The 27,023-nt window shown below is 51.8% G+C and overlaps 2 protein-coding genes across 6 annotated transcripts in view; one reads left to right on the top strand and one right to left on the bottom strand.

Moving 5' to 3' along the window:
• The window catches only part of MCPH1 (microcephalin 1), a 134,174-nt gene that overhangs the window by 39,061 nt on the left and 68,090 nt on the right, over positions 1-27,023 (bottom strand). The window lies entirely within an intron of this gene.
• ANGPT2 (angiopoietin 2) overlaps positions 5,282-27,023 on the top strand; it is a 42,838-nt gene continuing 21,096 nt past the window's right edge. The window contains exon 1 of the mRNA XM_087814057.1: positions 5,282-5,915. Within this exon, the coding sequence (XP_087670183.1) occupies positions 5,628-5,915 (288 nt within the window). The 5' untranslated portion in view covers positions 5,282-5,627. The remainder of the gene's footprint in view (positions 5,916-27,023) is intronic.

Genomic DNA, 27,023 nt, shown 5'->3' with positions numbered 1-27,023 from the left:
AGTTACTTGGATATTTCCCAAGTCTCTAGTAACTAAGAGGTTTCTCTTCCAAAGTCCTTCAGGTTACACATTATATACAACATGGCTTTAAAGCGAATGTTCTGTAGCAGATGTTATGCTGGGTTTTGGCAGAACAAACTGTAAAACATTCAGGAACCTTTTAAGTTTCTTTAAAAAAAAAAAAAAAAGACGTCTGTCCTTTCTACATGCCTTTTAGACACAATTTCACAGTAAACACTCAGATGACTTACGATGAATGAGTATTTTGGTACCTTTGAATTGAACTGACCTAAATAAGAGTGACAGCCACCTGAGCAGTCACATGGGAAATTCAGATTCTCTCCAGTTATTAACTCTGAGTCTTCCATCAATACCAACCCTCTGACACACAGCCAGGTGCCCATCACAAGTTACACAGCTGCGGGGAGGAAGATGACTGTCCCAGATAAGGCCATGCGCCTGGGGCCTGCCCCTCGGGCCTGCACTCACCCATCTGCTCGGCAAGGAAAATACACTGGGAAGCGCAGGGGAAATGGCTGTTTCCCAGGAAAGGAAATTGCCTGAAAACACATCTGGCAAAGGGTTTTCTCTCCCACTGGCAGGCAGGTCCTTATTCCAACAAAGTATACATTTCCTCACCTTCCACAAAGGTGGGTGCCAGGGAGCTGATGCCCCACTCCAAGTGGACATTTAGTCTGTTCTCCATATATATATACGTACGCGCGCACACACACACACACATATATGTACATTATATGCTTTTATTGATTTTCTAGAGAGAGGGAAAGGGAGAGAAACATTGATGAGAGAGGAATATAGACTGGCTGCCTCCTGCACACCCCTGCTAGGGATGGAGGCCAAAACTCAGGCATGTGCCCTGCCAGGGAACCCAACAGGGACCTCCTGGTGCCGGGGACGACACTCAACCGCTGAGCCACACCGGCTGGCCAGGCTCCAAGTATACTTTATGTCAGATGCTATATATAATCAATTGCAACTGGGACAGGAAACTGTGCTACACTAGGCAGCATACTTCATTTCCGAAACCGTTAAAATTCTAAAAGGTACATCATCAGTCTTCTCAACATCTTCACTGAGTGACACTAAAGAGGCAAAGAAAGGAGGAAAGAATCTGAAAATGCAGCCGGATGTGTACACAGCCCAACTGAGGCCCCGATACCGGCTGATCTCTGAGACTCTCCGCAGCTGGTGAGCAGGATCCACTATGACGTCTGCACCCGAGTGTATATGGCTGAGGTCTCTGCCCACTCAGAGGCCACAGGTCTGGGAGCTGAAGCAGACATGCGGTGGCCCCTGGCAAACCAGCGGCTCCGGCTCGTGGTGGCCCATGGCCACAGGATTCTGTCTCCGGGGACGTGTGTTTGCACCGAACAGAGGAAATGGCCAGCATGACAAGGTGAATCTCCACCATCTCCACAGAAGTTGAGTTACCAGGTTAAAATCGGGGTGAAACCTACTGCTATAAATTCATCAGCATGATGTCAAAGTCAGGCCCAGAGGTGCACCTGGCCAAGGGAATTCTGGTCATCTCCCCACTGAGCCAATTCCACACCCACTACGGGCAGGATTTACCTTCCAAGGGTGCGTGAGTGTGTGTATGTGCGCGTGTGCGAGAGTGTGTGTGTTGTGTTTATATTTATACCTTTTTTTTTCTTCTGTCTTTACTGTATCGTTACTGTAGCTTTTCCTTTGGCACTTTTTTCAAATCCCATAGCTGGGCATAGTCTCTCGCAGCCGCCAGACTCAGGCTTAACACTAGCTCCCCCCCGATGGGCAGCCCTGGAGAGAGGCGGCACCAGGGTTTGCAGGACGGCTCGACTCCCCCTGTGGTCTCCAGGTCCAGCTCAGCCTGTCCAGGGGCGTGGAGACGCCTCCTACAGGTGTGGGGGGCTGCCCGCGGAAAGCTGGACATTGTTGCCAGTTGTGGCTCCTTTAGCTCTCCTTGGTTATCACACACACAAAGTAGTAAAAGTAGCTTTTTCTCCAACCATTTTATGCCCAGTGAACTTTCTAACAGCTCCCCTGTACTCTGAGCATTAGTTTGTAAGTAAACACGCTGACTGGTCTCATTCAGCCGACTCTGGAAAGGCCAGGTGGGAAGAGAGGAAGACAAGGCATCCCGAAGCCCCCAGTGGCTACTGGCCAAGGGCCAGACACTGAAGGGGAGCCTCAGTTTTGCTTCTCATGGTGTCTGAACACTCAGCACCCTCCCAAAACCAAGGCCATGCTGGCCACTCGAGCTGACCAGGGCTCCGCGCCAGGGCCTCAGGCAGCGGTGAGCTGATGCAAGTCAGGGGCCTTTGGCTTTTCCCATGCATGGGGGGAGGGCTCTTGTTCATCAGGGTAAACTGAGGCAGAATTCTTCATGATGCTGACCTTCGTGACCAGAGCAGGGGGAGGGCCATTCACACAGGCTGTGCACCCAGTGGCCTCCCATCCACACCACGCCCACAGGCTCCGAGGTTCCAGCTCAGACTACAGCCCTGCTCTGTTATGAATGGCCAGTGACCTAAGAATGGTTTTTACATTGTTAAATGGCCAGAAAAAAAAGCCAGAAAAGAATATTTCAGTACATGAAAATTAGAAGAACTTCCAATTTCAGTGTCCACGTGGTCAGCAAAGCATGAGACATTTCCATCTGACCTTTCACAGAAGAAGTGTGGGGCCCTGTCTAATGGGAGCTTCCCCATCTCTCCGCTAAAAATTCCCTGTAGGAACCCAGGAAGGGTCTGACCGAGGGGCAGAGACGACAGCGTCCCTGCCAACCGCCTGCAGGACTGCGGCCTGGAGACCACACTGCACTCCCGCTGTGCTCACCCCTCCTCAGTCCCACCCCTCCCTCCTGTTGCTTCTTCAGGTCTATTCATCTTCACCCCAGGCCCTCCACAGTGACCGTTACAGGCTGGTGGACGAGAGGGACCCGCGGGACATCCCCTCTCTCGGAGGCACTGTTTCCTGGACGGCAGAAAAATGATTTCTAAACCCCAATTGCAACAGCGACACCTCACAACAGGCTTCTTCAAATGGGAAAAAACTCAGAAGGAAAAATCTGCCCCTAAGTTTCCATCTCACGTCCAGAGAACAAGTGGTTATGATATTTGATGGTGAAAGAACCAAGTTCCATTCACCAGAAATGCCAGTAAAGAGGAAACTAATATTCCTAGGTCACATTTACTATGTTGTGTCATTTCCATCCGAAAGGCACCACAGAGGAAGAATCGTCTTACAAGTGGGGAAACTGAGGCACAGAGAGGTCAAGCCTTTGCTTCCACTCTCGCTGGACCGGGTTCTGACAAGTCTTCAAACGCGTGCGCTGCCCTCTGCAGCCAGAATTCTAGGGCGCGTTCCCCTAAACCCGTGCCTTCGTGGCATCCACGTACCGCCCAGCACCTGTCCTGCTCCCTGACCTCCGGGGCTCCCATGTCTGCTGAAGGCACAGCCCCTGGACAGCGGCGGGTGCACTCCGCTCGGACACGGAGCACCACGGTTAGGGGGCGAGTCTGACGGTGGCGCGGGCCCCGTGCGGGCGGCAGCCCGACATGTCCTGAGAAAGGAGCTACTGTTTCTAGTGAGGAAGCCTGGACACTGGCCGCTGCTGTGACCATCCGCAGTTCAAGGAAAGGTGGTATTTCAGGTAGAGCCTGGTGGGAAATGCGGACTCTGCCCAACACAGGGAGGACCTCGGGATCTCAGCCCTGCTCCAGGGGTTACCCACCCAGGAGCCAGCCGTGAGCAGGAGGGACGTGCTACCGGTGTGACGAAGACTCCTGGAAACACTCCAGAAGTGAACTCGCTCTGCAGATCCCACACCCACCTGGGAGTTAACATCATAATCCTGCACTCCCCAGCGTCGGCCCAAGAAGTCCCAACCTGTGCAGAATTTTGATGAGTTTATTTGAGCGAAACTGACAATTTCTGGGAAGCATAATCGCAAAGGACTGAGGAAATGCTCCAGAGAAGGCCGGTTCCACACCTTATTTTGTCCATTAGAATCCAAGGAGCAGGTGTAGACGTTACATGAAAGCCACTGGTGGTAGGTCAGGGAGGCGGCAGAAAGCAAAGCCGGGTCTCTGGGATGGAGTAAGAAGTAAAACGGACAGACACACACTTCTGCACTGGTGGGTACGGGATGGTTAATAATTTACATTTCTAGCACATGGAGATGGTATGCAGGGACCAAGGTAACAATGAGACCTGTGGTCTTCTGCCCTGGGAGGTGAGCCCTGAGGAGTTTGGGAAGGTCACTCTGACATTTAAAGGTATGTTATCTTAGATGCAAGGGGACAGCAGACGGGCTCATTTACAGTCAAGACAGACCTCTGGACGGTGCTGCCACCACGACCTGCCTTTCGTGAGGAATTTCTATGCTCAGACCACCCTATGTGGCTGCCAGGCTGGCCTCCTTAGCCCTGGCCCTTTGTCATGTACACCAGGAAGCTGATCTTGCATGACACAGACTGACACAGGCTTTCCCGGCAGGTGTGGTCCCTCGGGGCACCAGCAGGTGCTACCAGTGAGGGCGACCAGCACACCTGTGCAGGTGGGTTGGCACCGGCTCCTCTGCGTGTGCTCTCTGCCTGGGGAGTGAGCAGGCTCTAGCCTCCGACAGCCAGGCTTTGCTCAGGGAGTGACTGAGGACGCACAGTCCCGGGGCTGAGAGAGCAGCAGTGGCAGGGGACCCAACGCCTCGCTTTCACAGGTGAGGCCATCAGCGCTTAATTCAAAGGGGACAAGACTGGATGTCAGGGCTCGGAGGCTGACCTCCCTGCGACTGAATGAAGCGCCGTCTCCCTGTCAGGCGTCTGAAGTGAGAATTCTGTCCTCTGAGCTCAGATCAGAATTGAGCAACACCCTGGGACTGTCCTGCGTCGCCGAGGCAGAGTTTACAGGAGCAGGGCTCCTTCCTCTGTGTTTGTAACAACAATAAACTGGAGTCCTGACGTGCCTGCAGTATTTCTATCCCTAAAGGAAAAACAGGAACCTGCATTGTGCTTTCCAGTGACTGCCTCAGCTACTCCCCCAGCTGCGCTGAGGAATCCGTCAGACGGAGACCCAGGCTCCCTAGGAAATGCTCCGCCGGGGGGGTGCCCTGCAGTGCCCAGGGGCCCTGTGAGCCCCGTTCCCACAGGGCTCTGCCGCGCAGCCTGGCCGGGAGGCACGCACGGGGGGCTGGGGTTTTTCCTGCTGCCTGGCTGCTGACCCCCCCCACAGGAAGATAACGGACGAGCGGGAGGGCGGAGCCGCTCGCCACACATGTCTGGCTGCTCTTATCAACTTATCATATAAAGAGCGGAGAGTGGCCGATTCGGATCCTGATCCCGACACTGCAGGCTCTGGGGCAGAGACAAAGAGGCAGCAACTCCCCTCTGTGGGCGAGCACAGCCCTCCCCGGGGAGCAGGGTGCACTCCCGGCTGCAGGGACAGCTCCCCAGGACAGACAGACAGGCAGCCCGGGGCTGGCTCCGCGCCTGCTGCTGGGAGAGCGGGGACGCGGCTCGGCGGATGGACCCTAAGCCGAGCGGCTGAGCCCTGGTCGCAGAGGGCAGCCCAGGACCGCGTCCCATGCGCCCTGCGGCTCGCTGAGCCGTCTTCCCCAGGCAGGAACAATGTGGCCGATTGTCCTCCTAACTCTGAGCTGGGACCTGCTCCCGGCCGCCGCCTACAACAGCTTTCGGAGGAGCATGGACAGCGGGGGCCGGCGGCAGTACCAGGTCCAGCAGGGCGCCTGCAGCTACACGTTCCTGCTGCCCGAGGCGGACAACTGCCGCCCGCCCGCCGGCTCCTACGTGCCCAACTCCGTGCAGAGGGACGCGCCCCTCGACTACGACGACTCCGCGCAGCGGCTGCAGGTGCTGGAGAACATCATGGAAAACAACACGCAGTGGCTGATGAAGGTAGGGGACCAGCCCGGCTGGGCTCACAGCCCCGGAGGGGGATGGGGTGAGCAGGGGAGAAGCTTCTCGGGATGAATGCGGTTCTGGGTCCCGCGCCAGAGGGCAAAGCGGTCTCTGAGAAGGGGAAAGGGCTGTTTGAAAAGAACGCCGGGCTCAGAGAAAGAGCTCCGCGGTGAGGGATCAGCGAATGAAGCGGAGACCCTGCAGGCTCTTCTGTTTAAGCCGTTTGGGTGCAGGAACAGCGGCTGCCAGGGGCTATAAACCGGCAGGCAAGAGGGGGACGCCAGGGAGCAGCAGCCCGCGGAGCCAGGAAAAACGTGACAATCATGCTAATTGCTGGTACAAAACGGATGGAGGAAAGTGCTTTACCAATTTCCTGAATTTATTTACTAAAATAGACTGTGACTCTCGGTAAATGAGAGGAAATTAATTAAAGCAGACTCATGTTTCTCAGCGTCCAGGGCTTTACCCCAGGGGCTGTCCTCTGCGAGGGGCTGAGCTCTCTCTGTGTCCGGGGGTGGGGGGTGACTGAGCACCACAGCCCCTCCAGTGCCGGCGTTGGCTCTGAGGGGGACCCACATGGGACGCCACAGGGCCAGACTCGCTGCGCTGCACTTACGCTGTGAAGGGGGGATCGGGGTTGTGCTCGCATGCAGGGAGCTGTTTACACAACCCCCCTTCCCGGGCATCTTCCTTCACATGGACCGTGTATTCTAGAGGAGGTGTGAACAGATCCTGACAATAGTGGGCTGATCATTGGTATTATAAGGACTCCAGGGAGACTGACAGGGCAGGGGATGTGACCATTCAAAGCCAGGCAGGAACTAACAAGCCCGTCGGCTCATTCACAACTTTGCCCCAGAGGAGTGCAATTACCATCAGTCCCTGTTTCACATGAACTCTCGGTTAGGATACCTTATCTTAATCTCAGGGCAGATCTCGCCTGCTAATCTGCGTTTCTCATTAACTCCCTGCCTTGGAGAGGGGAGAGGAAAGGACCAAGTTATTAGCTATTAGCGGAGCCCTGAGCCCGAATGAATGAGTCCTCTCTGCCTGGCATTCAGGGGGATCAAAGGACAGAAAACACAAAAAGGAGGCAGAAAGGCCCGCCCTGTCCCATAACTCTCCCTGAGCACTACCCTCTGGCTGATGGTAATTTTCCAGTAAGTTTCCCTCTTTTCCAGAGAAGGTCTCTGGGGTCTGCTCTTCTTAAATCTTCTAAAACGCACAGAGGTGCAAATAACATCAGACTTAAAAACTACACAGCAACACAGGCTCGAGTACTTGGGAGACAAACCTGTACCCTAAACCTCTGCTCCCCGGAGCTCCCCACGTCTTTTCACCTGACCTGCTCCTGTGTCAGTAGCCTCCCTGCACCTCGAACTGGCAGCACCACCAGCCCTGGGGAGGGAACAGAATACCGTCCATTCTAGGAAATATTCCAGTCTGCCCGGGCCGGTCGGTCAGCTTGTCAGATAAACAGTCAAAAACGTAGAAGAATGTTTTGCCAAGTGCAAGGCCCCTAAACTGCACTTGCCTAGCGAAGCCGACCTCAGGTCTGCCTGACTCTCCAGGCGTTGTGCGTGTTTCCTCCCCAGGAAACAGCCCCACTATCGGGACCCTTGAGATGCTGTTTAAGGAAGGAGGAGGGGGATCCCACATTATGTGACCAAAGATTTTTCCTTCCCAGGTTCAGTTCGTAAATTTTTGAACGGGGGCACGGTGGTATTCCTGCCTTAGCTACCTGGCTAAATATCACCAAGCCTGACAATGATTATCTTTTCCTCGGCTCAGCACCTGTTTCCCGGGCCCACCTGGGTGACGTGCACCTGAGAAAGTCGGTCTCTGCTGTCACTGGGCCTACGGGTTTCTGGTTTGGAAATGAAAGCAAAGAGCAAATATGATCTCCCTTAAAGTGATTCCATGGACCTCCCTGCTTGTTTTTTCGTCTGTGTTGTGTCACCTGTGATAACAAGCATTGCTCTTCTCATAGGGAGAAAATAAAGATAATGGGGGGCAGATCAGCCTCATGATTACAGGAGCACCACCATACTATCACCTCCTGACAGACTATCAGAGAGAAAAAGCACAGCCTGTGTTTTCACTGTTTCCCATAGTTCCTTTCCTTTAGGCCTGCTTATATATTTTTTGTTTCCATATTTTCTTTCCCTGACGAATACTGAGAGGAGAGAGACTGACACACACACACACACACACACACATACACACACACAGACCTTGAAGCTTTTAAGAAAACTTGTGAAGAGGTAGAGCGAGACCAAGTTTCTGGTAGATTCCAGGGCAGATGAACAGCATTTCATCTCGGGGGTGGTTAGGGTCGCCTCAGGAGCTTGCACCTCCTCAAAGGATGCCACTATGCCCCCCTAACCTGCCAGGCAGGGGAAGTGTCAGACTTGTGAATGAGCCTGAAGTATGAATGGACAATGCAGGAGGCTGACATTCTGCTCCCGGTGACACAGGATAAGAGACTCCTGAGAGCTGGGGCACCAAACACTCCATGACCTACAAAAGCACAGGACGTCACATCCCCCTCTAAGCCTACCCCTGGTCCAAACCTCTGCCCAGATAGCAAACACACTCTATAAAAACTGACAAATAACTGAGCAAAACAGATCGTGTCCTGCTAGGAGGCCAAATGTTTTCACCCCCCAATAAGAGGAAATAGGGAACGGAAATAAACAACTATTTCACACTGATGAGTACCTTAAATTTATAAACAACTGCAAAGCCCATTGTGCTTCAAAACAGAATGTTTTGAAAAATACAGCTCATGCCTATGAGATGGAGGTAAACATTTCCTCTGTTATCTTGCTGTTTTTTTTTAATGTCAGAGTATAGGCTGGAAACTGCAAACCTGAACAGAGGTCCTTTACTTTCCTTAAAAGTAAGGTCTAAGACCTTTTAACAAGATGTGAGAACAACTACTCATCTATCCATGTGGGAGCAATGAAGTTTTGCTCATAAAACAAAACTGCTGTCCATGGGGGAAACTGAGGCTGGGAGGCTCACATGACCTTGGACCACCAGCCCTTCCCCACCCTGCCAGGGACTGTGTCAGTGTGTGTATATGTGAGTGTGTGACTGTCAGGGTGTATGTGTGTGTGAATGAGTGTGTGTCAGTGTGTGTGACTGTGAGAGAGAGAGTGTGTGTGTGTGTGAGACTGTGTATCTGTACGATTGTGTGTGACTGAGTGTGTGATGGTGTGGCTGTGTGTGACTGTGTGTGTGGCTGTGTGTGAGACTGTAAGTGTATGAGTGTGTGGCTGTGTGTGTGTGACTGAGTGTGTGTGTGTGTGTGTGTGTGTGACCGTGTGTGTGTATCCTGTGGCTGCAAACCTCCCCCTGCTTGGTTCATTAGTGGAAAGAAGAAATTCCCATCCTGTCCATGCTAATGGCCCTGCAGAGCTGGGGCAGAACCCTTCCTGCACAGCCTCAGTTGTATCCTGACTCAGGAGGTGTCACTGTGCAGTGTGAGGGGCAAGCTCTGTGCATCCAGATAAGCGGATGAGCCCCTTTGCTGAAGACTGCAGGAAAGTGGTTACTATTGTCATCTAATTACCTGTTAATAGCATGAGGGTGAGGGATGGAGAGGATGCAAGTTCCACTGGCAGGGCAAATTTGGGAAATACAAGTGTAACAATGTTTTCTGTACTATATGCAAGACATACAGTACAACATATAAAATACAATAAATGTTTACTGCGTGTTACATGTAGAGCATATATGTAATGCTTGCCTTCTACGGTCAAGTAGCTTCTGCTCATCACACGGGGCCGTGTGTTGTGCTGATCAGCTCTGTCCGCATCACACTACCTACGGCGAGATGATCATTCGCCCGCAGAGCTGAGCACTAGGAAATTCCATAGCATCTTACTTCCTGTTTGGAAACTAGACGTCCCATGTGGCCTCCATGCTGAAGCGTGAAAGTCGGCTGATTTTAATCAAAGTGGCTCTTTACTAACAGGTTGTAATCCGAATGGTAATTATAAGCTGGTTACTTTATATGGGACTTGAAATGGATGGTGACCTTACAGTGGTCAGATGTTCGGGCTGGCCCAGAGTGCTTATTTTATTCTGTAAAATAACTGCAATTTTGTATATCTGTAATTGAAAAACAACCATTCTGATTGACCCTACCTCCACACAATCATTTAAAAAATAAAACAAAAAAGATTACGGAAGTCATAGATAGGCAATGTAAAATACAGTCAAACCATCAAAACTGTAGAAAATGGGAAATAAATACTCCCCCCCGACATTTGTCCCCTCTTCAAGATGAGCCCACAGGTTTATACTAGCGCCTCACTGTGACCAATGAACAAAGCCAACGTTTCCTCCTCCTCAGAGCACATACATGACTGCAGGCCGTCATCAAAATCCTCTGTTTAGCTCATAAATGACAGGAAAAGAGGTTGGAGGGAAGATGGTTTAATTAGGGAAAAAGAGCAAGATTGAGAAGGCAGAGGTAAAGGAGACTGGATTAGAGGGGTGCATGGGGGGGACTACCCAGGACGGAATCTATGGAGATACGGGGGCAGTGAACGGCACGGCTGTTCTGATGAAAGGGGGGCTGACACGGCCCCATCTCTGGCTGCAAGGTGATGGCAGGGACTGAGCAGTCCGGGTTCCCGGAGGTGGGATGAGAGGGCGCCCGCAGGGAGGCATGAACATGCAGGCAGCTTCCAGCAGGTGTCACCGTCTGCAGAATGTCTGAACTACAGCAGACAAGCTGTTCTCTCCTAAGTCTGTATTACATATACTTATATACCTCACACCTATCTGATGATTTATATTTCTATTAAAAATAAAATACGAAGTGAGCCATACACATTCTCTCTTCACTGCATCCTTCCTCGACCTGAAGGAAACTGACAATGAGATTTTCTCCTAAATTATTCTGCTATGAACACAGCCACTCTACCTACCGGCCACCCTGTCACCACCGAGGTAACGGCTGTCACAAGGTAATGGGCGGCAGTCAGGTAGCACCTCCCCTCGCTCGTCCTCAGGCATCTCTAGAGCACAAGCGGGGACCGTCCACCTGCTCTCAGCCACTCGTGAACACAGGCCAGGAGAGCGGCAGGCCTGTCAGGTCAGGAGTCTCGCAGGGCTCACCGGAGAGAAAAACAAACACGGAAAAGCATGCGCATCCCGTCGGGCAGAAAGCAGGACTGTCCAGGGGCCACCAAGAGCTCCAGGAGTTGTTGAGAGAAGTGTGAATGAATACGAATGAGTGTTATTTCTCAGTTCCTAACGTCACTGAGTGGAAACTGACCCGCCCCCTCCCACCCCTTGGGGTTTCAGCCATGCAGGTGTCATTAGGTTCACTTCTTTGTTGGACAAATATTTAGGGAAGGCCTGCGGGTCCAGCAGGGGCTCCAGGCAGGGGCTCTGGCTAAACCAGTGAGGTGAAGACAATGACCCGGGGTCTGGCCCTGGTAGGGGCCGCGCTTCCTTTTACCAGCGCATTCTTGTCAGAACATGTGTGACGAAGGGTGGCGAGTGCTGCACAAAACATGAATGAGCAAGCGAAGCGGACAGGGGATAAGAGGCTGGGAGTGCTGGGGGGGTGGAGGGGTCATCAGACTGCTCACCCACTGAAGCCTCTGGCACAAGGAAATTCAAGTCAAACCATTTCCCAATATTCCTTTTTCCTGATCACCAAAGTAACACGTGGTTACTACAGAAAGCAGAATCTACAAAGAATGTACAAAAAATACCATGTATATGTCTACATTCTGAAGTAACCATCCTCAATATCTGCTGCATCTCTATGCCTCTAAATGTACAATGAGTTGTAAACGTGCTGTATAGACTATAAAATTATACACACCCACATCTACCCGATAATGTACTTAACTAAAAGTAAAGAGGGGAAGAGAGTCTGAGAGGTTAAGGAACTTGGCTAGACAGAGGCCCTAATGGAAGCCCCCCCCCCCCAGGGTGCTCAGGGCATAGCTCGGTGCTGGACTCCAGACCCCGTGGCAGCCCTGGCACTGGATGGCTCCTGAATGGACAACCTTGGTACTAAGTGCTTACAGATGAGGTAGGTGATCTTTCTGTGAGGGGATGGTGCCAAAACTACTAAGAAAAAAAGCAATTGGGAATGTCCTATATGCAAAATAACTACATAAAATTCCACTTGGTAGCTCAGTAAAGTAAAACCAAATTCTAGGATGACCAAGAGACTATGAGAAGCCACACCTGTGGTAACAGCCCTTTTCTGGGTGCTGACTGAGGGTGACACCCTGAATGTCACAGAACCACCGGGAAGTCCAGGCAAATGAAATCAGGCCCAGGAAGGCCAGGTGACCTGCCCTGTCCCCTCTGTGATTATAAAAACAATGAGAGGGTGTCTCCCATTTAGCATTTCACAGGTAGGTATAACCCAAACCTCTCAACACCAGCATGATGTTAGTGTATAAAATGCGAAAACAACACAAAGTCCAGTGATTCAGTGGAACAAACTAATAAATCCCATGGGTAATGTTTTAGAATAAGGGTGTCCACATTTCCTGGGATTAAAACAACTCTTCCTGTATGGTTTGAAAGGAGAGATGAGCTCCCCACCACGAACAGTGAGTCAGGTGTGCTGGCTGCCTGCTTTAAATTAATATTTAATGAGCTATTTCCCCATGAAATCACCTTCCTTTCCTGTCCTGATCTCAGCATGCACCAGCTAAGGATGGGAGACCCATTAAAATCTCTGGAGGAGGGGGCCTAATCCTTTCCCCTTCATCACTCCTTCAACAAGCACAATCCATTATCTCTTCAATGCCACAGAAGACTAATTAAAACCTCCCCGGGACCCGCCCCGGGGGCGCCTGGGCCAGTAATTGCTTTGCTGGGAGTCAGCCTCGGCCCTCCCTCTGAACCACCTTTCCCAGGCCTGCACATTGCTCCTGGAATCTTTACCCAGACAGCTTAAAGCTACAAAGTACTCACCCAGTATCTGACATTTAAAGAATCAACAGTCAAGCAAACTAAGGATGTATCTTAGGAATACAACCTGCCACTTTGACATTTAATATCATGTTTGGGTGTCTATGTGGACAGTGGTGATATTTTTTAAAAAAATATATCTTTATCGATTTCAGAGAAGGAAGGAGAGGGAGAGAGAGATAGAAACATCAATGATGAGAGAGTCACTGACTGGCTGCCTCCCGCACGCCCCGGACTGGGGATCGAGCCCGCAACCCGATTCCTGACCAGGAATCGAACCCCAATCGCCTGGATCCTAGGTTGATGCTCAACCGCTGATCCACGCCTGGCTGGGCAACAGTGGTGATTTTTAAGGGAGAGATATTAAGATACATCTGGACCACGTCAACACTGCTCACACAGGAAGGGTCTCCTTGGCGTGAGGGGTGATCCCACCAGGGTGACTGCACCGTCACCTCCACCTCCCCATCTTAAGGACCCAGTATCTAGGACACACGCCAGCACCTTCACTAGGACGGTGCCAGTAAGTTCCAGGGGTGAGGGCCGAGCCTGACTCGTGGCTGAGCCTCTGCAGGTCACTGGTGAGCATCTGGCACAGGGCTGCCCACGCTCCACCCGGGAGGTTTCTCCTCTGGCCTCCAGAGCACACCTTGGTAGTCAGGTCGACAGCAAGAGGGAACAGCCCTGGTCGGGAGGTTGTGTGACTGGTGGACCACAGTGAGGAGGCCACAGTCATTGGGACAACCCACAGATTGCGTGGGACCTGAGCAGGACAGTGAGCCCCACAGCCCGTGTTTGAAGACGTGGTGAGGGGGAGCCGGAGCTGCCCACCCCTTGGTCTAGGAGCCCTGAGACCCCAACAGCACCATCCTGAGGGAGGGGGAGGAAGAGCTGGGAGAACTGGGACCATGCCGGCAGTTTCATTTCTGGTCTGAGCGGCCCAGGAACTCAGCCGAAGACCAGTGAGGGGGTGACACGTTCATGTTCTCCCCAATTAGGAATAAAGACAGGCTGCACCAAGAGAAGCGACAGCTCCGACACAAGGCACAGGAATCTAACTGTACACGAGGCCGATGCTATTATCAGACCAGCTGCCTCTGAAGTTACTTTCCTGGGCTTTGTGTCTGTATGTTTGATTAACTACATGACCAGGGAGAGCTGGCTTGGTTAACTGGTACAATTGGAAGTTATGGAACAAATGTTTTCTGTTATTTCATTTAAAAAATGACTTTTTAAAAAAAGAAAACTTTTTAGAGCAGTTTTAGGTTCCTAGCAAAATTGAGAGGAAGGAGCAGAGGTTTCCCAGATGTCCCCTGTACCCGCCCCCACTGTCAGCACCCCCTGCAGATGGGACAAGTGTTCCAGTCAGTGAACCTGCATGGACACGTCAGCACCAGGGCCCACAGGTGACACCAGGGGCACTCTTGCTCTGGCACATCCAGAGGGTTTGAACAAATGTATGATGACATGTGTCCACCACTGCATCACAGAGTAGTGTGACTGCCTGGAAAACCCCTGAGCCCCACCCGTTCCCCCCACCCTCCCCTGGCAGCCCCTGGTCTTTCTGCTGTCTCGGCTTCATCTTTTCTAGAGGACCACGTACCTGGATCACACTGCATACAGCTTCTCAGATGCCTTCTGTCACTGAAATTACTTTTTCTTTTTTCATGATTAGCCTTCCATTTGTTCAATGACCCTGGCCTTGTTCACTAAGTTAACTGCTAACCCCCCACTGTGCACCTTCTTACCTACCGTGGGGACCTCAGGGGGTTATTCTGTATCCCAAGTATGAGATGAGTGCAAAGTGCACTGGACCCTACAAGATGTCACCAGGGACAGTAATTTAATAACAAATACCAGCAACACACGTCAGATCTGTGCTGTCGCACATTAATGATACTTCCACGAACTTTAACTAGATTAAATGATCTGATCTTACACCTCTGAGGCAGACACCTGGGATGAAGCACGTCTGTGCTCTAAGATAGTGACCTTCCTCTCAGCACAGGAAAGGGTGGCTGTCAGTGTGCCGGTCAATGTCCGTGTTTCTATCCCACGCTGAGGGCCTCTGTAGAACACCCTACTCCGGAATCGCCACTCCTGAACCTGCCCCTACCCCGTCAGGCCCACAGCTCGTCCTGTGAGCCCATTGAAGCAGCCAGACTCCACCGTTCAACTCAGTCTTCACCACTGCAGCTCAGCAGGCGATAAGCAATGCTGCTCCTCTGTCTGTTTTACCGAAGGCGGCAGGCACCGAGTACTAAAGAGCAGCCCCCAAACCACCTCTGAGCAGGTATTGCAGGGGTAGCTAATCACCCCCACACCTTGGTAGAGAAGATTCAAAATTCCCAAGAGGTACCATCTCCTCTGGGCTCCTGACAGCATTTTCTCTGTTGTTAAATTGGGCATCAGCAGATAGGATCAGGTCCTGGTTATGTGCTGGATAACTGCAAACATTAGTCTGTAGCTAACTGAAGCACTCCTTTGAGGTTTATTAACTACCATTGAGTCTTTGGAACCCTGAAAAGTTATTACATACAGATGTAGCTGAAAACTTCCCTAAGCAAAATTTAATGGGAAATTCTGGTGCAAAAAATGCTGCTCGGGAGAGGAGATATTTCGCTGAATCACATAAAACAACCAAATTCCAACCACAAGTTAATTATCTATGCTTAACATTTACTATAAGTATATGAAATTCCTAATTATTTTTAGCAACTAAGGAATATTCTGAGATTTCCTTTAAAAAAAGCTGACTTGGTTTTAACTTAATAAAGTGTTAACAATAGGAATTGCTGACCAGAATTGGTTTTAACTCATCCGTAAAGGGAAATGCTCTTAAAAGCAGTGACGGCTGGGCCAATTCGGCTACAAGTTAAAGAACCAAGATTAATAAGAACCCCGTCTTCTCAAAAAACAATCGGTCATTTTGTGATGTGTAATTAGTTGTCCAAATTTTCAAATATGGTTCCCTTCTGGTTATAACAAGCACAATTAATCTCTATGGGCTTCTCCCTCTAATTGGACAACGTATGAAACGCAGGATGTATCTACGGGCTGGGCCTGCCCCACACCCGGGGGTTTCACACCTGCACACCCAGAATTAACTGATGAGTGCTGCTCCTCCTCCCCTCTCCCCAAACACCATCGCCATTCACATCAACGGTCCCTGCGTGAGAAAGGAGGACAATGACTGATGAATCTGGTGGACGCGCAACTCTCTCCACTTATTTTGGACTCTTTCTCCACCCATCTCCGTTTTCGGGGACTCAGGATCCTGAGCAGCATGCGGGTAACCCCGCACCCATCTCACCTTGCACACAGTGGGGTTTGCCGTCTGTGGCTGTGACACTAGCATCTTTCTCTTGTTTGTATAAAAAGTCTCTAGAGCTCTTGCAAAGGGGCACTGTTCCTACAACAGCGGTCACTAGAGGTCAAAACTGAGAGCTCTCCCCCCGTTGGCGCGCTGCACTTGTTACTGTAAACTGAGTGTGACGATGCCACCTGTCATGTGACAGCAGCCAGCACCCTCAGGGGCATACCTGACCCTCTGGCCTGTCAATCTTCACCTCTCCCCTGACCATGCCTTAATTTCCAGACTCAGCACAGCGAGACGGTTCCACACACAATACTTTCCCAGACTAGAGCTCGCTCCTGGGAGCACCCGGCTTCTCCTCTCCCAGTCTCCCTAACTGGTATCCTGCCTTGGCCTGAATGACCATGGTCACCGCGAGAAAACCCAGGAGGTGTGCCTTCTGCATCACCATGGCTCATGTCCACCCCTCTAACCATGCGCCGGCCTGACCTTGCTTCCCAGGCCCTTATAGGACCACCGAGGCGCACAGCACAGGGCCCCTGAAAAGCCAGACTCTCCTCCAGGCCGCCAGGGAGGGATGGTGGCCGCTGGGAACAAGGATCGAGATGAGGAGTCACATCCCAGCTCCGAGTTCCCCACCGTCGTTTTCGGTGACTTTCCCAGGCAGGCCGGGTTCCCCCCACAGGCACCCATGCTCCGGGGGACAAGTGGTTCACAGGCTCAGAAACAACTGAGAGACAGCCACCTCCCTCCTGGAGACACTGGCTGAGACGCAGGACGGGCATGGGGACGACCTCTGCTGTGTTCTAACCTTGGCCTCCTGAAGCCGAGGGTCCGGAAGGGCCAGGATTCCAGCGGAACCAACCACTCGTAATTGAACCTGAAGAGCTGCCGAAACCCCAATGTCAGTCCTTCCGCCAAGGGACCCAACAGAGACCCTGAGCCACCGAGTTTAAGCCGGCACCCAGACCACATTCCTTTGAACTCAGATTTCTCCAACGCAGGGAGGCTTCCAGGAGCTGCCCACCATGTTCAGCTGGCGGCTGGGCCAGCGCCACGTCCCAGGGAACCCCAGGGGCTGCTGGTCACCAACTGGGGGTGAGGTGACTACATTAACTGGAGCCACCACCCCATCAACAGGAGAACCTCTGCAACAGCCCCCTCTTCCCGTGTGACCCCCACTTCCCATGTGACCCCCATGCCTCACTCCCACTTGTATCAGAGCTTGTTGTGCCCACTAAATGGGTCAGTTAAGATGTGGTTTGAAGTGACTTGCGTGACGAGTGTCACTGCTCTGAACATGAGGTGGGGTGTGCTGCTCTGCCCTGTCCTGCCCCCCCGAAAGCACTCGACAGCTATAAACACTTGACTCCCTGAAGATGAAGCCAAGTGCACCAGTCATGCTGCGGTGGCCCCGTGACGCTCACCCCACTGACAGAGGAGCGTCTCCTGAAATTATTTTTTCCCCTCAAGTTGTGAGTAAAAATTCAAGCATGCAGAAGGAAAAGTCAATTCTGAATGACATGCTTTTTATAACCGTGGCTGGGGAGTGACAGGGGACAGGAATTTTCCACTCGCTTCCTTCCACTGGAACAGACCTGCGTGTGGGGCAGGAGGCGAGGGCGAGGCGCAGAGCTCCAGAACTGAAAGCAACCGCGGGCCAACGACGCGAGCGCGGGTGCTGTCACCACAGGCGTCTGGAGCACCACGCTGGAAACGACTCCCCTACCTGCTTGGGGGCCGCAGTGAATTTGGTTCTGTGTGCGCCATAAAACCAGTTCAACTCGAGCGAGCGAGGTGGCAGGCATGCAAGCTAACAAATTCCATGCAGAAACGAGCTGCAATTGTAAAAACAGGCACACATTCTGTACCCCCTCCACGCCACCCAAACACACCAGCCTGGGGCCACCACACCACCCGAAGACCGCACGCGGCTCCGAGGACTTGCTCCTGAGGCACATTGCTGGCCGCGTGCAGACACAGGGCCAGTCAACCAGCTTGCGAGAAACATGGTTGTTTTCCTTGATGGTTTCAGAAGTTGGGAAAATATTCAAGTATACGCCCTAATGAAGATCTTACATAATTTATAGCTCTTTTTGATTCACTAGATTTCTAAAAAGCCTATCAAATCTTGGAAATGGTAATTAAAGACAGTGTCTGGACTGGGGACAGGAAGGGAGGTGGACCAAGTTTATACTCGGTAAACACAAGGTTCTAGTTGGGATGTTGGACAACTTTCCCAGCGCATGGCACCCTCATTTCTCAGCATTTTTTTCCCCTGGCACTTCTAGGCCAAAAGAAATACTGAACAGTTACATTTAGTAAGCGATTAGGTCCAAACAACTTAGAAATATTTATGTCCTGACAATTTAGTAGCCCGTTAAAACCACAAATACACATGTATTCAAAGAAAAAAATATGAATCTTACTTTGTCTTCAGCAACCCCAATTACTTAGGAGGGGAATATAGTTGCCAGTTGGGCACTGCCCAGCCCCTTACTCTGGACTCAGATGGAGCCTCATTTCCAGTTCCAGGCTGACTTTCCTGCAGGCCTTGCTTTTACGACGGCAGCCCCCCTAACCCAGCTTGGCACAGCACAGGATTCAGCAAGCTGAAGCGGTGAGCCGCCCGGACCTACTGATTCCTCCAGGGGCTGACAGGTGTTGAGGGCTGCTGGGTGTCCCCTGAACATTTAAACCGCTTCCCAGGGCTCCTGAGAGTTGGCTGGGGGGACCTAGGTTGCTGGCAGACACTCTGGGAACTGTGCTGATGGCCCTGTTTAGCTCTCACAGGGACACACCACAGGAGGCACCCATGTGCCCCTTTACCAGTGAGGAGCGGGAGGGTGAGGAAGCAGCCTGATGGCCAGAGCACGCTGAGCCAGGACTCGCCCCGTGGGGGGGAGAGCCCGTCACTGCTGTACCGCGACTTCGCAGCTCTCACTGCTTCCCCACTTCAACCCAACACAAGTACAGCTACTCTCCTCAGGTTTCTATGCTGCTGCTCAAAAGTAGGCAATGCCTGAACTGGAGTAACTCAGAGCAGGATTAAATTCAACAGGCCACTTCGTTTATTTCCCTTTTCCCAGAGCGACTCTGAATTTGCTCCAGCGGGTGATGGGCAGTGCAGTGCTGTAGAAGATAAATCATTTTCTCCCTACACTGGAGGCCACAGGACTCCAGCAGGACGCAGGACTCCAGCAGGACGCAGGCTATGACTCAGACGCTTATTTATTTATTATTTATTTTTAGACTAATGGGAACGGCTAGAATTCTTTCTTGGTCTTCCAAGAGCGAATGCCTTTTATGCTTGATCCGGAAGGAGTCGGAAGGAGTCGAGTTTCAGAATCGCAGCTACTAATTTACTTAACTGAACAATTTAACCCTCTGAGGGTAGCTGCGGTGGTTTAACCCAGGCTCCACGCAGACAGTCACTTGCAAATCTCTTGTTCCAAGTTTCTTTCTATCAGCAGCATTTAGGTTCGACCAGATGAAAGATGCAGACAGAGGAAAACAACTACTAAGAGCAGCCAGGGTCGTAGTGTCACAGCAAAACTGTCAAACATTCCATTTTTAATCTGCTTCCCTTTGAAAACTATTTTTATTGAGGGCTAAAATTCAGGAAATGAATGGTAAACTAACCTTAAACTGACAGCTTCTCGAACTTCTAAAGCATGAATTAACTCATGTAACTAGCATGAAGATCAGGACAGGAAACATCTCCAGATTCATCAATGGGCCTCCTGCACGCGCTCCACCAGGGACCGAGACCGAAACCTGGGCATGTGCCCTGACTGGGAATCGAACTGGCAGCTCTTAGGTGCACAGATGATGCCCAACCAACCGAGCCACACCAGCCAGGGCATCTGTCTTTATTTAAATGAACTCCTTCTTAGACTGAAGTTTTATGCGAAATTACTTTAAACCTACAGAAATAAAATAATGTGTTTAACCACTTGGAGCAATGACACCTTTACTTCATGGCCAAGTTTTCATGTGCATCCTTACTCGACCACCGAAGAGCAATGAATGACACAACCCCAAACAGAAGATGGAAATAAGCTCCCTCTAAAAATGAGCCTGAAAGATCCCAGAACGGATACTTCATAAAGAGGAATTTATACCAGTAAGACTCTCATTTCGGGTCAGGAAGCCCAGCAGACATTGACTTGTCCACTTCCCGGGAGGAGCCACCCCGCTGCCATCACACAGCAGGGCGTGTGGCGGTCGGAACCCTTCCGGGACTGCGAGCCACACACACGGGAACATGCGTAGGAGTTTCCCTGCCTTCCAAGGCCAGCGGCAGCCCCAGCCCGACCACCATCGTGTCGCTCGTGGACAGTTAATACATTTCTTAGCAAATTTCAGGTCAAGAAATGAAGAGAGCTCTGGCTGGGTGGCTCAGTTGGTGGAGCATCACCCCATGCACTGAAAGGTTGCAGGTTCGATTCCCAGTCAAGGCACATACCTAGGTTGTGGGTTCGATCCCTGGTCGGGGCACGTACTGAAGGCAACCAATCAATGTTCTCTCTCACATCGATGTTTCTTTCTCTCTCCTTTCCCTCGCTCTAGAATCAATAAGCATATCCTTGGGGGAAAATTAAAAAAAAAAGGAGATACAAAGAGTTATATAACTAGGAAAAACAAGAAGCCACCACACTGTTCTGTCTTGCCACGTAACCTGGGCACAGAATATTTGCTTATGCAGCATTGTTTCTGATTAGAAAAAAAATCCTACCACTGATCAGGTATAAAATAAAATGTTAACACGCTTAAAATACATTATAGCTTTAGAAATTAATGTGCGAAACAGTCTAATTAAACAAGTAATTTGTACTTCTAATGTGAGTCAAGAAAGGATTTGGTCAGTTTTAGATCACTTTGCCTCTGCAAATATATAATTCCTCAGAGTACGTGCACACGGCCACTGAATTATGCAAGTAAATACAAACTATGACAGGCGTTAGCTTCAGACACTTGAGAGGGTGAGGCCCAAGCGCGGTAAGAGCAGAAAAGGCAGGTTCTGCCTCCTCAGTGGTTCAGGCAAGCAGGAGCTCTGGCTGCTGTAAAACCAGTAAATTCAAAAGCTGCAGCTAGAGCTTCATGAACTGAGCATCTGAAGGCAAGGACCGTGCCTGCCTGACATCTCTCCCCACATCACAACGGCGCAGCCATCTCTGTGGTTTGGGCGGCTTTGCTGAGCCGCCTGAGGGTGATGCTGACGAGGCGCAGGGAGGGTGGGCTCAGCGGGGAGAGCCTACAAATGCATGTTGCGCCCTTTCATGTGAATCCACGGTAAAAAGACGGGTGGTGTTGGGGCCAAGAGGATGCACAGCCAGCAGAGGGCTGTGGGCGCAGGAGGAAACACCCTGACAACACATCCTGGGGTGGTTCAGGGTACCTCCCCTGGAAAAGAGGGAACTCAGTTCTCATGCAGCTCAGTCCCCTGGAAGGAGGGTCCCCCGGAGACCCCAGGGGCTCAGAGGGACTCCCTTCACCTTGTGGTCTGCTGGCCGGAGGAGGAGAGAGCAGCAGGAGGGCTGGATTCCACGATTTCTCAAGCGTTCCCAGGCCCCCTCCCTCCCTCCCTTTTAAAGAACCAGCAGGGCTTCCTGCCTTCCTTATAAAGAACTAGTTTGTCAGTAAAGTATTTTAAGAGGAAAATCATTTAAATTCCTGTAGCCTTTTCCTTTCCTACCAACCTAGTACAGTAATTGTGACAGTGCAAATTTATTCCATGTTGAAAAGAAAGGAAACAAGCCTGTTCCAAAGACAATGGCATTCTCTTGTCCCCAGAAATCTACCCAGGACTCCAGCAAACTCACATGATACAGAAAGAAACAGCAGGGGCAGAGCAAAGACACAAATGACCTTGGGGCCTGACCAGCTCGGCAGAGCAGTGGAGGTTACACGGTTACCGCTCACTGGTTAGCACACTTTTAGGTGAGTCCGGCGTTCCGTGCCGTGGTCACAGCGAGGGACGCGGCGCCGGGCGATCGGCGCGCTCACGCTCTGCTACGGGCTCGCGCTGTGATCCGGGTCCTACACCCTTGTTTAGAGAAGGAGGGTTCAGCAAGAACGCGCCCCCCGGTGAGGGCTGAAAAACAGAGAAATGCCCAGCACACTGCAGCCTAAACTCATCAACCGCAGCCCGGGGCTGAATTTCCACTGCTCCCGTCCGCGGCGGTGGACAGCGCGGCTCACCTACAGGACAGAATGGTCCCACAGCCCTTCTGCGCTGTGTCGCCCAGGCTGAGACCCAGGGTGAACACGCCCGGAGGCGGGCGGGCGGCGGTCTACGGGGAGCCCGCGCAGTGGGGACGCGCTGAGGCGGCGGTGAGTCCTCTCGACGGCCGTGGCTGGGCAGCTGCGAAGCTCGCGCTGCGTGCACACAGGCCACCTCAGGCTGTCTCCGGCCCCAGCCTCTCCTTCCCAGCCTGTCAGAAACGGGCATCTCAGAAGGGCTGCTTTTAGGACCGCTGTCTGTGAAGCCCGAGGGGGGCAGGCATCCACGGCACCAGACTACCCACGTGAGCTTTACCCAAAGATCCCATGCCACCCGGGCTCCCGGGGCGGCTCGCAGTCAGGCTCATCCTCTGTCCCCAGGGTGCAGGCCCGCGGGGAGGCAGGAGGAGGCCAGAGAGAACCCTGCTCTGTGTCAGGGCCTCGGGGGAGGGCTCACATCCTTCCGCCCGCCGCCTCCCCCAGCCATTCCGCAGGGACGGTCCCAGCGGCTTCAGCAGCACGTGGTGGGACAGCTGCTCCTGGCCCAGCAACATGTCCGACTCCCAGCTGCCTGGGGAACCCGGTGGGAACCGCTTCAGGGCTCCTGCAAGCGACCCGAGTGTGGCGGGCAGATGCCCACGGGCGGCCTGCCCAGCAGGGACGGGGTGCTCTCCCTGCCAGGTGCACGGCTCTGAGGCAGCTCCTCAGATGGTCTGTGGGCTTTCTTGCCGGTCCCCACGTGGCCCCTCCTGCCCTGCCTCCCTCGCCTGTCCTCCTGGCTGCTCCCTGGGACTGTGTCCTAAATAAACTTCCTGCATGTAGCCTTGGCCTCGGGCTCTGCTTTGGGGAAACCCACGCTAAGGCTGTGTGAGAACCAGTGAGATGAATACACACGTGGCATTTCGCAGCTGTAAACGGGTATGACTGTGCTCGCCACATGTGAACATGTGCACGACCCCTACAGCATTCACTGCATTTTATCTGCTCCTGGACTTACAAGTATCTATAAGGCGCTGCGCTCAGAGCTCTATTTTGGGAGACATGGGGTACAGATCTGGGTCAATATATATGGACCTCAGGAGCCCTCTGAAAGCCTCACATGGGTAACATGGGACACTTCTGCCATATAAAATGCCCTAATTTACATGGGGTTACTCTAACAGCCCCTTTAAACTTGCATATATTTTAAATGGCTGCTATTGATGGTAAAATAGTCATTTCATCAGTAGGAAATGAACAGAACATTTTAAAGGGGAAACTGCATTTTTCCTTAGATTTTGGGACAGTGGTCAGGGAAACATACCAAGAGGCAAGGCCATGGGAGCGTACGTGACAAACCCCCGATTGAACAACAGGGAATATGGAGATGCACTCAGAGATGAAGCAGGGACGCACAGACGGCTGGTGTGGCACAGACACACCTGCATACTAGGTTACTTTACATTCTATCTGTCATGGGGGGAGGGGACAGACCGGTAACTGCAATATGGCTCAATTGTGCCCACAGCGCCGGGCCCTATCATGCCCTCGAGGTCAGCCATTAATGAGTGACCCCTTAGACTCTATTTTATAGCAGTGAACACAGGACAGGGTGATCTACACGCAGTGCCAGACAAAAAGTCACTTACAGAAGACAGTGAGAAAACAGGTCAGAGCAGATCAGCTACAGGAGGTGCTCGGAGGAGCCTGTGCGGGTGGGGTCCATGCAGTTACGGGGGATGGGAGGGCCCAGCTTCCCTTGGTTTCCCATCACGTCCTACAGAGCCTTACATGGGATGTGGAAAGAGCGGTCAGAGACACAGAGTCAAAGGAAGGCACGGGCTTTTACATGGCTTTTCTAGGCTACGAAGTTCAGGTATGGGATCAACACAGAGAGGAAACAGGGACAAAGTCACTGGCCAGCTCATGGGCATCTGAACATCGCCTCCAGCACCGGGCAGTGTCCGGCCCAGTCTCCTGCGAGTGTTGGGGGAAAGGGGTTTGCCCAAGGCACCCCCTGCCCTCCCCTTACTCCCAGCAGCTCTCCTTAACCATGGAGCGCTCACCGCTTAGGCAGTAACATCGTCTCCAGATGAAAATAAAAAGCTTCCTAAGGATGGGAGGAAAGCCCAGTTTTGCCACTTTTCTGTCTGAAGAGCTCATGACAGGGAACCAAGAACATTAGGTCAAAAGCCTTCCAAACAGAGTATTCCTGGATTTAATCATCTTGGTTTCAAGTTTTCCAACAAATTACAAGAACAAATGCTGTGCATGTTACCAGCATGTAGGCCTGTGGACTGGCTACAGAATCTCAGTGTCCCAAGCAAGCACCACAAACCATAGTATTTAGAGATTTAAACATAAATGGAACAAAGACAAAATGACTTAGGTATCACAATGCAAGACAGTGTAGTGGGCATCTGACATGTGCAGTGGGCTAGGCTATCGTCTCAAGAAGGGAGAGGAGGGGCGGACCCGAGGAGTGACGCTGCCCATGGGGCCAGGTACAGCCAGGAGCCAGGTGCGCACAGAAATGAGTCCAGGCGGTTAAGTGGGGATCGGGAAGGGGGTGGAGCCAGGCCGCGGGGTCTGCATCCAGCCCGCAGGCTAAGGCGCAAGGCAGGCGTCCGAGCTGCCAAGTGGCCGAGCTTCCACTGAGCCCTGTGACTCCCAGGGTGGGGGGTGGGGAGGCAGGTGGGCTGCGTGACAGCCCAGAGGAAGGGGATGGCGGGTGCTGGGCGGGAAGCAGGGGTCAAGTCAGGAGGGATGGCTGGGGCAGGGAGAAACTGTCCTTTTTCTGGGGGGGCTGCATGGAAGAGAGTAGAGTTATAATATCTTGTTTCCAAGTTGAAATGCTGGAGATGAAATGTTTCCAATGAAACCCCAAGTTGGTTGTTAATGTGCTGGGGAAACCAGTCATTCATTCAGGTGAGAAAAAGCTAATTAATTAAAAGGCACCAGGACCTGGAGCTTTATTTAAGTGGAAACCGCCTCTCAACCAGGGTCTATGGTTGGTAAGGGACCAACATCCAAAACTTGAAGTTGGGAACGATTTTTGTCAACTGTGTTTTCCTTCCCCAGCTGGTTTCAAGATCACTTTCCTTTTGATAGAAAAAATAACGATGATAACCTCGGTGAGAACACAGCCAGGGAAGCATTTTCACGTGTAATCCATCTGCTGTGGTTGCCTCACAAATGGACTAATTTTCCTGTCAGTTTTGATCATTCCAAGTGTTGGGGAGCAATGAAAACGAGAGGATGCATTTTACATTTAAAAAAATATGTATCTATGTTGTGTTAAGATATTGTACTCTGGTTGCTAGGGCTTCGATGTGCTGCCAACTATTAAAGACTATGTTTGAGGTACAGCTCCTTTTTTTTTTAGCAAATGAAAATGATACAGAGCAACAAGCTACGCCACTGAAATGCTAGCAATAGCCTTAAAGTGTTACCTACATCTGGAGCATTCATCTGAGTTCTAAGGACAGACACAGCTCAAGGGCCCAGCTGCGGCGCATTCATTACAAGGACAGCCCTGGCCGCGTGCTCAGTGATTAGAGCATCAGCCTGTGCACCGGAGGGTTGCAGGTCCAATCCCTGCCTCCAGCCAGGCTGCTGCCAGGAGGCAACCAATCGATGTGTCTCTCTCACTTCAATGTCTCTCTCTCTCTCCTCTCTCTCTCCCCCTTCCTTGCCTCCCCCCCTCCCTTCCACTCTCTCTAAAAAATCAATGGAAAAAATATCCTTACTCCTTGGGTGAGGATTGGGGGAAAAAAAGACAAAATGAATATCCATACAGTCCTTTCAAGCTCCTCACGCAGACCTCTTCAGAGGTACCGGGCCCCACAGGTCGGCACCACAGCCTAATCACCTTCAGAGGCGAAGGCCCAAGGTTTGCACACGCCAGTGTGCACAGCCACCCGTGAGATGGGAAAGAGCCAGGCCCCTCCCTCGGGAGGCTCAAGTATCTTGAGCTGTTTGGATAAGAGCAGCTGAGCGCAGAGGCGAGGGTGGGAAACACTCAGTGGGGAGCTGGCCATGGGAGGGGGTCTCATTTGCCTCTTCTTTTTTCTGGTATCAAGACTTCCTTTTACTGGAGTGGGGTTCCATTGGGCAGATTTCTGTATTTGTGGGTTTCAGTCATACACAATAAAAACTAGACACTAAACAGAAAGACGTTCCAGGCCATAAGCTAGGAAAGAACGAACTGGTCCCGGCCAAGAGCCAGTGAAGTGTCAAGGTGCGTCTTTCCACGTGGGAAGGTCCAGTGGGCTTCGTGTTGGGACTCGGTCTCCGGCTCTGGGACATGCAGAGACTGAGGGAGGGCCAGCCCTGTGGGAGCTCTTGCTTTGAAAGTGTTCGTCTCCACACCCCATTATGACTGTCCTCTCTAAAAATTACTGCCAGTCTTGGGAGGGAAAACAGATTCCTTTGTCATGAAGCTCCCAGGAGATAGAATCAGCACCAGTAATCCTCAATTCTAGGTCTTTCTGTTAGTAAGAATGATCCCACCCCTTCCTTAACTGCACAGTAGGTGGTCTGTGTGTTTTAAGGCATTGTAATCCTTGGACTTCAGGAGGCACTCTCATGCCAATCTGGGGCTGTTCTGGGCTGTTGAAAGGCAG

The sequence above is a fragment of the Miniopterus natalensis genome, chromosome 2 (assembly GCF_054644295.1).
Source record: "Miniopterus natalensis isolate mMinNat1 chromosome 2, mMinNat1.hap1, whole genome shotgun sequence".
In the NCBI taxonomy this organism is placed as follows: domain Eukaryota; kingdom Metazoa; phylum Chordata; class Mammalia; order Chiroptera; family Miniopteridae; genus Miniopterus; species Miniopterus natalensis.
This window is presented reverse-complemented; position numbering and strand designations above follow the sequence as displayed.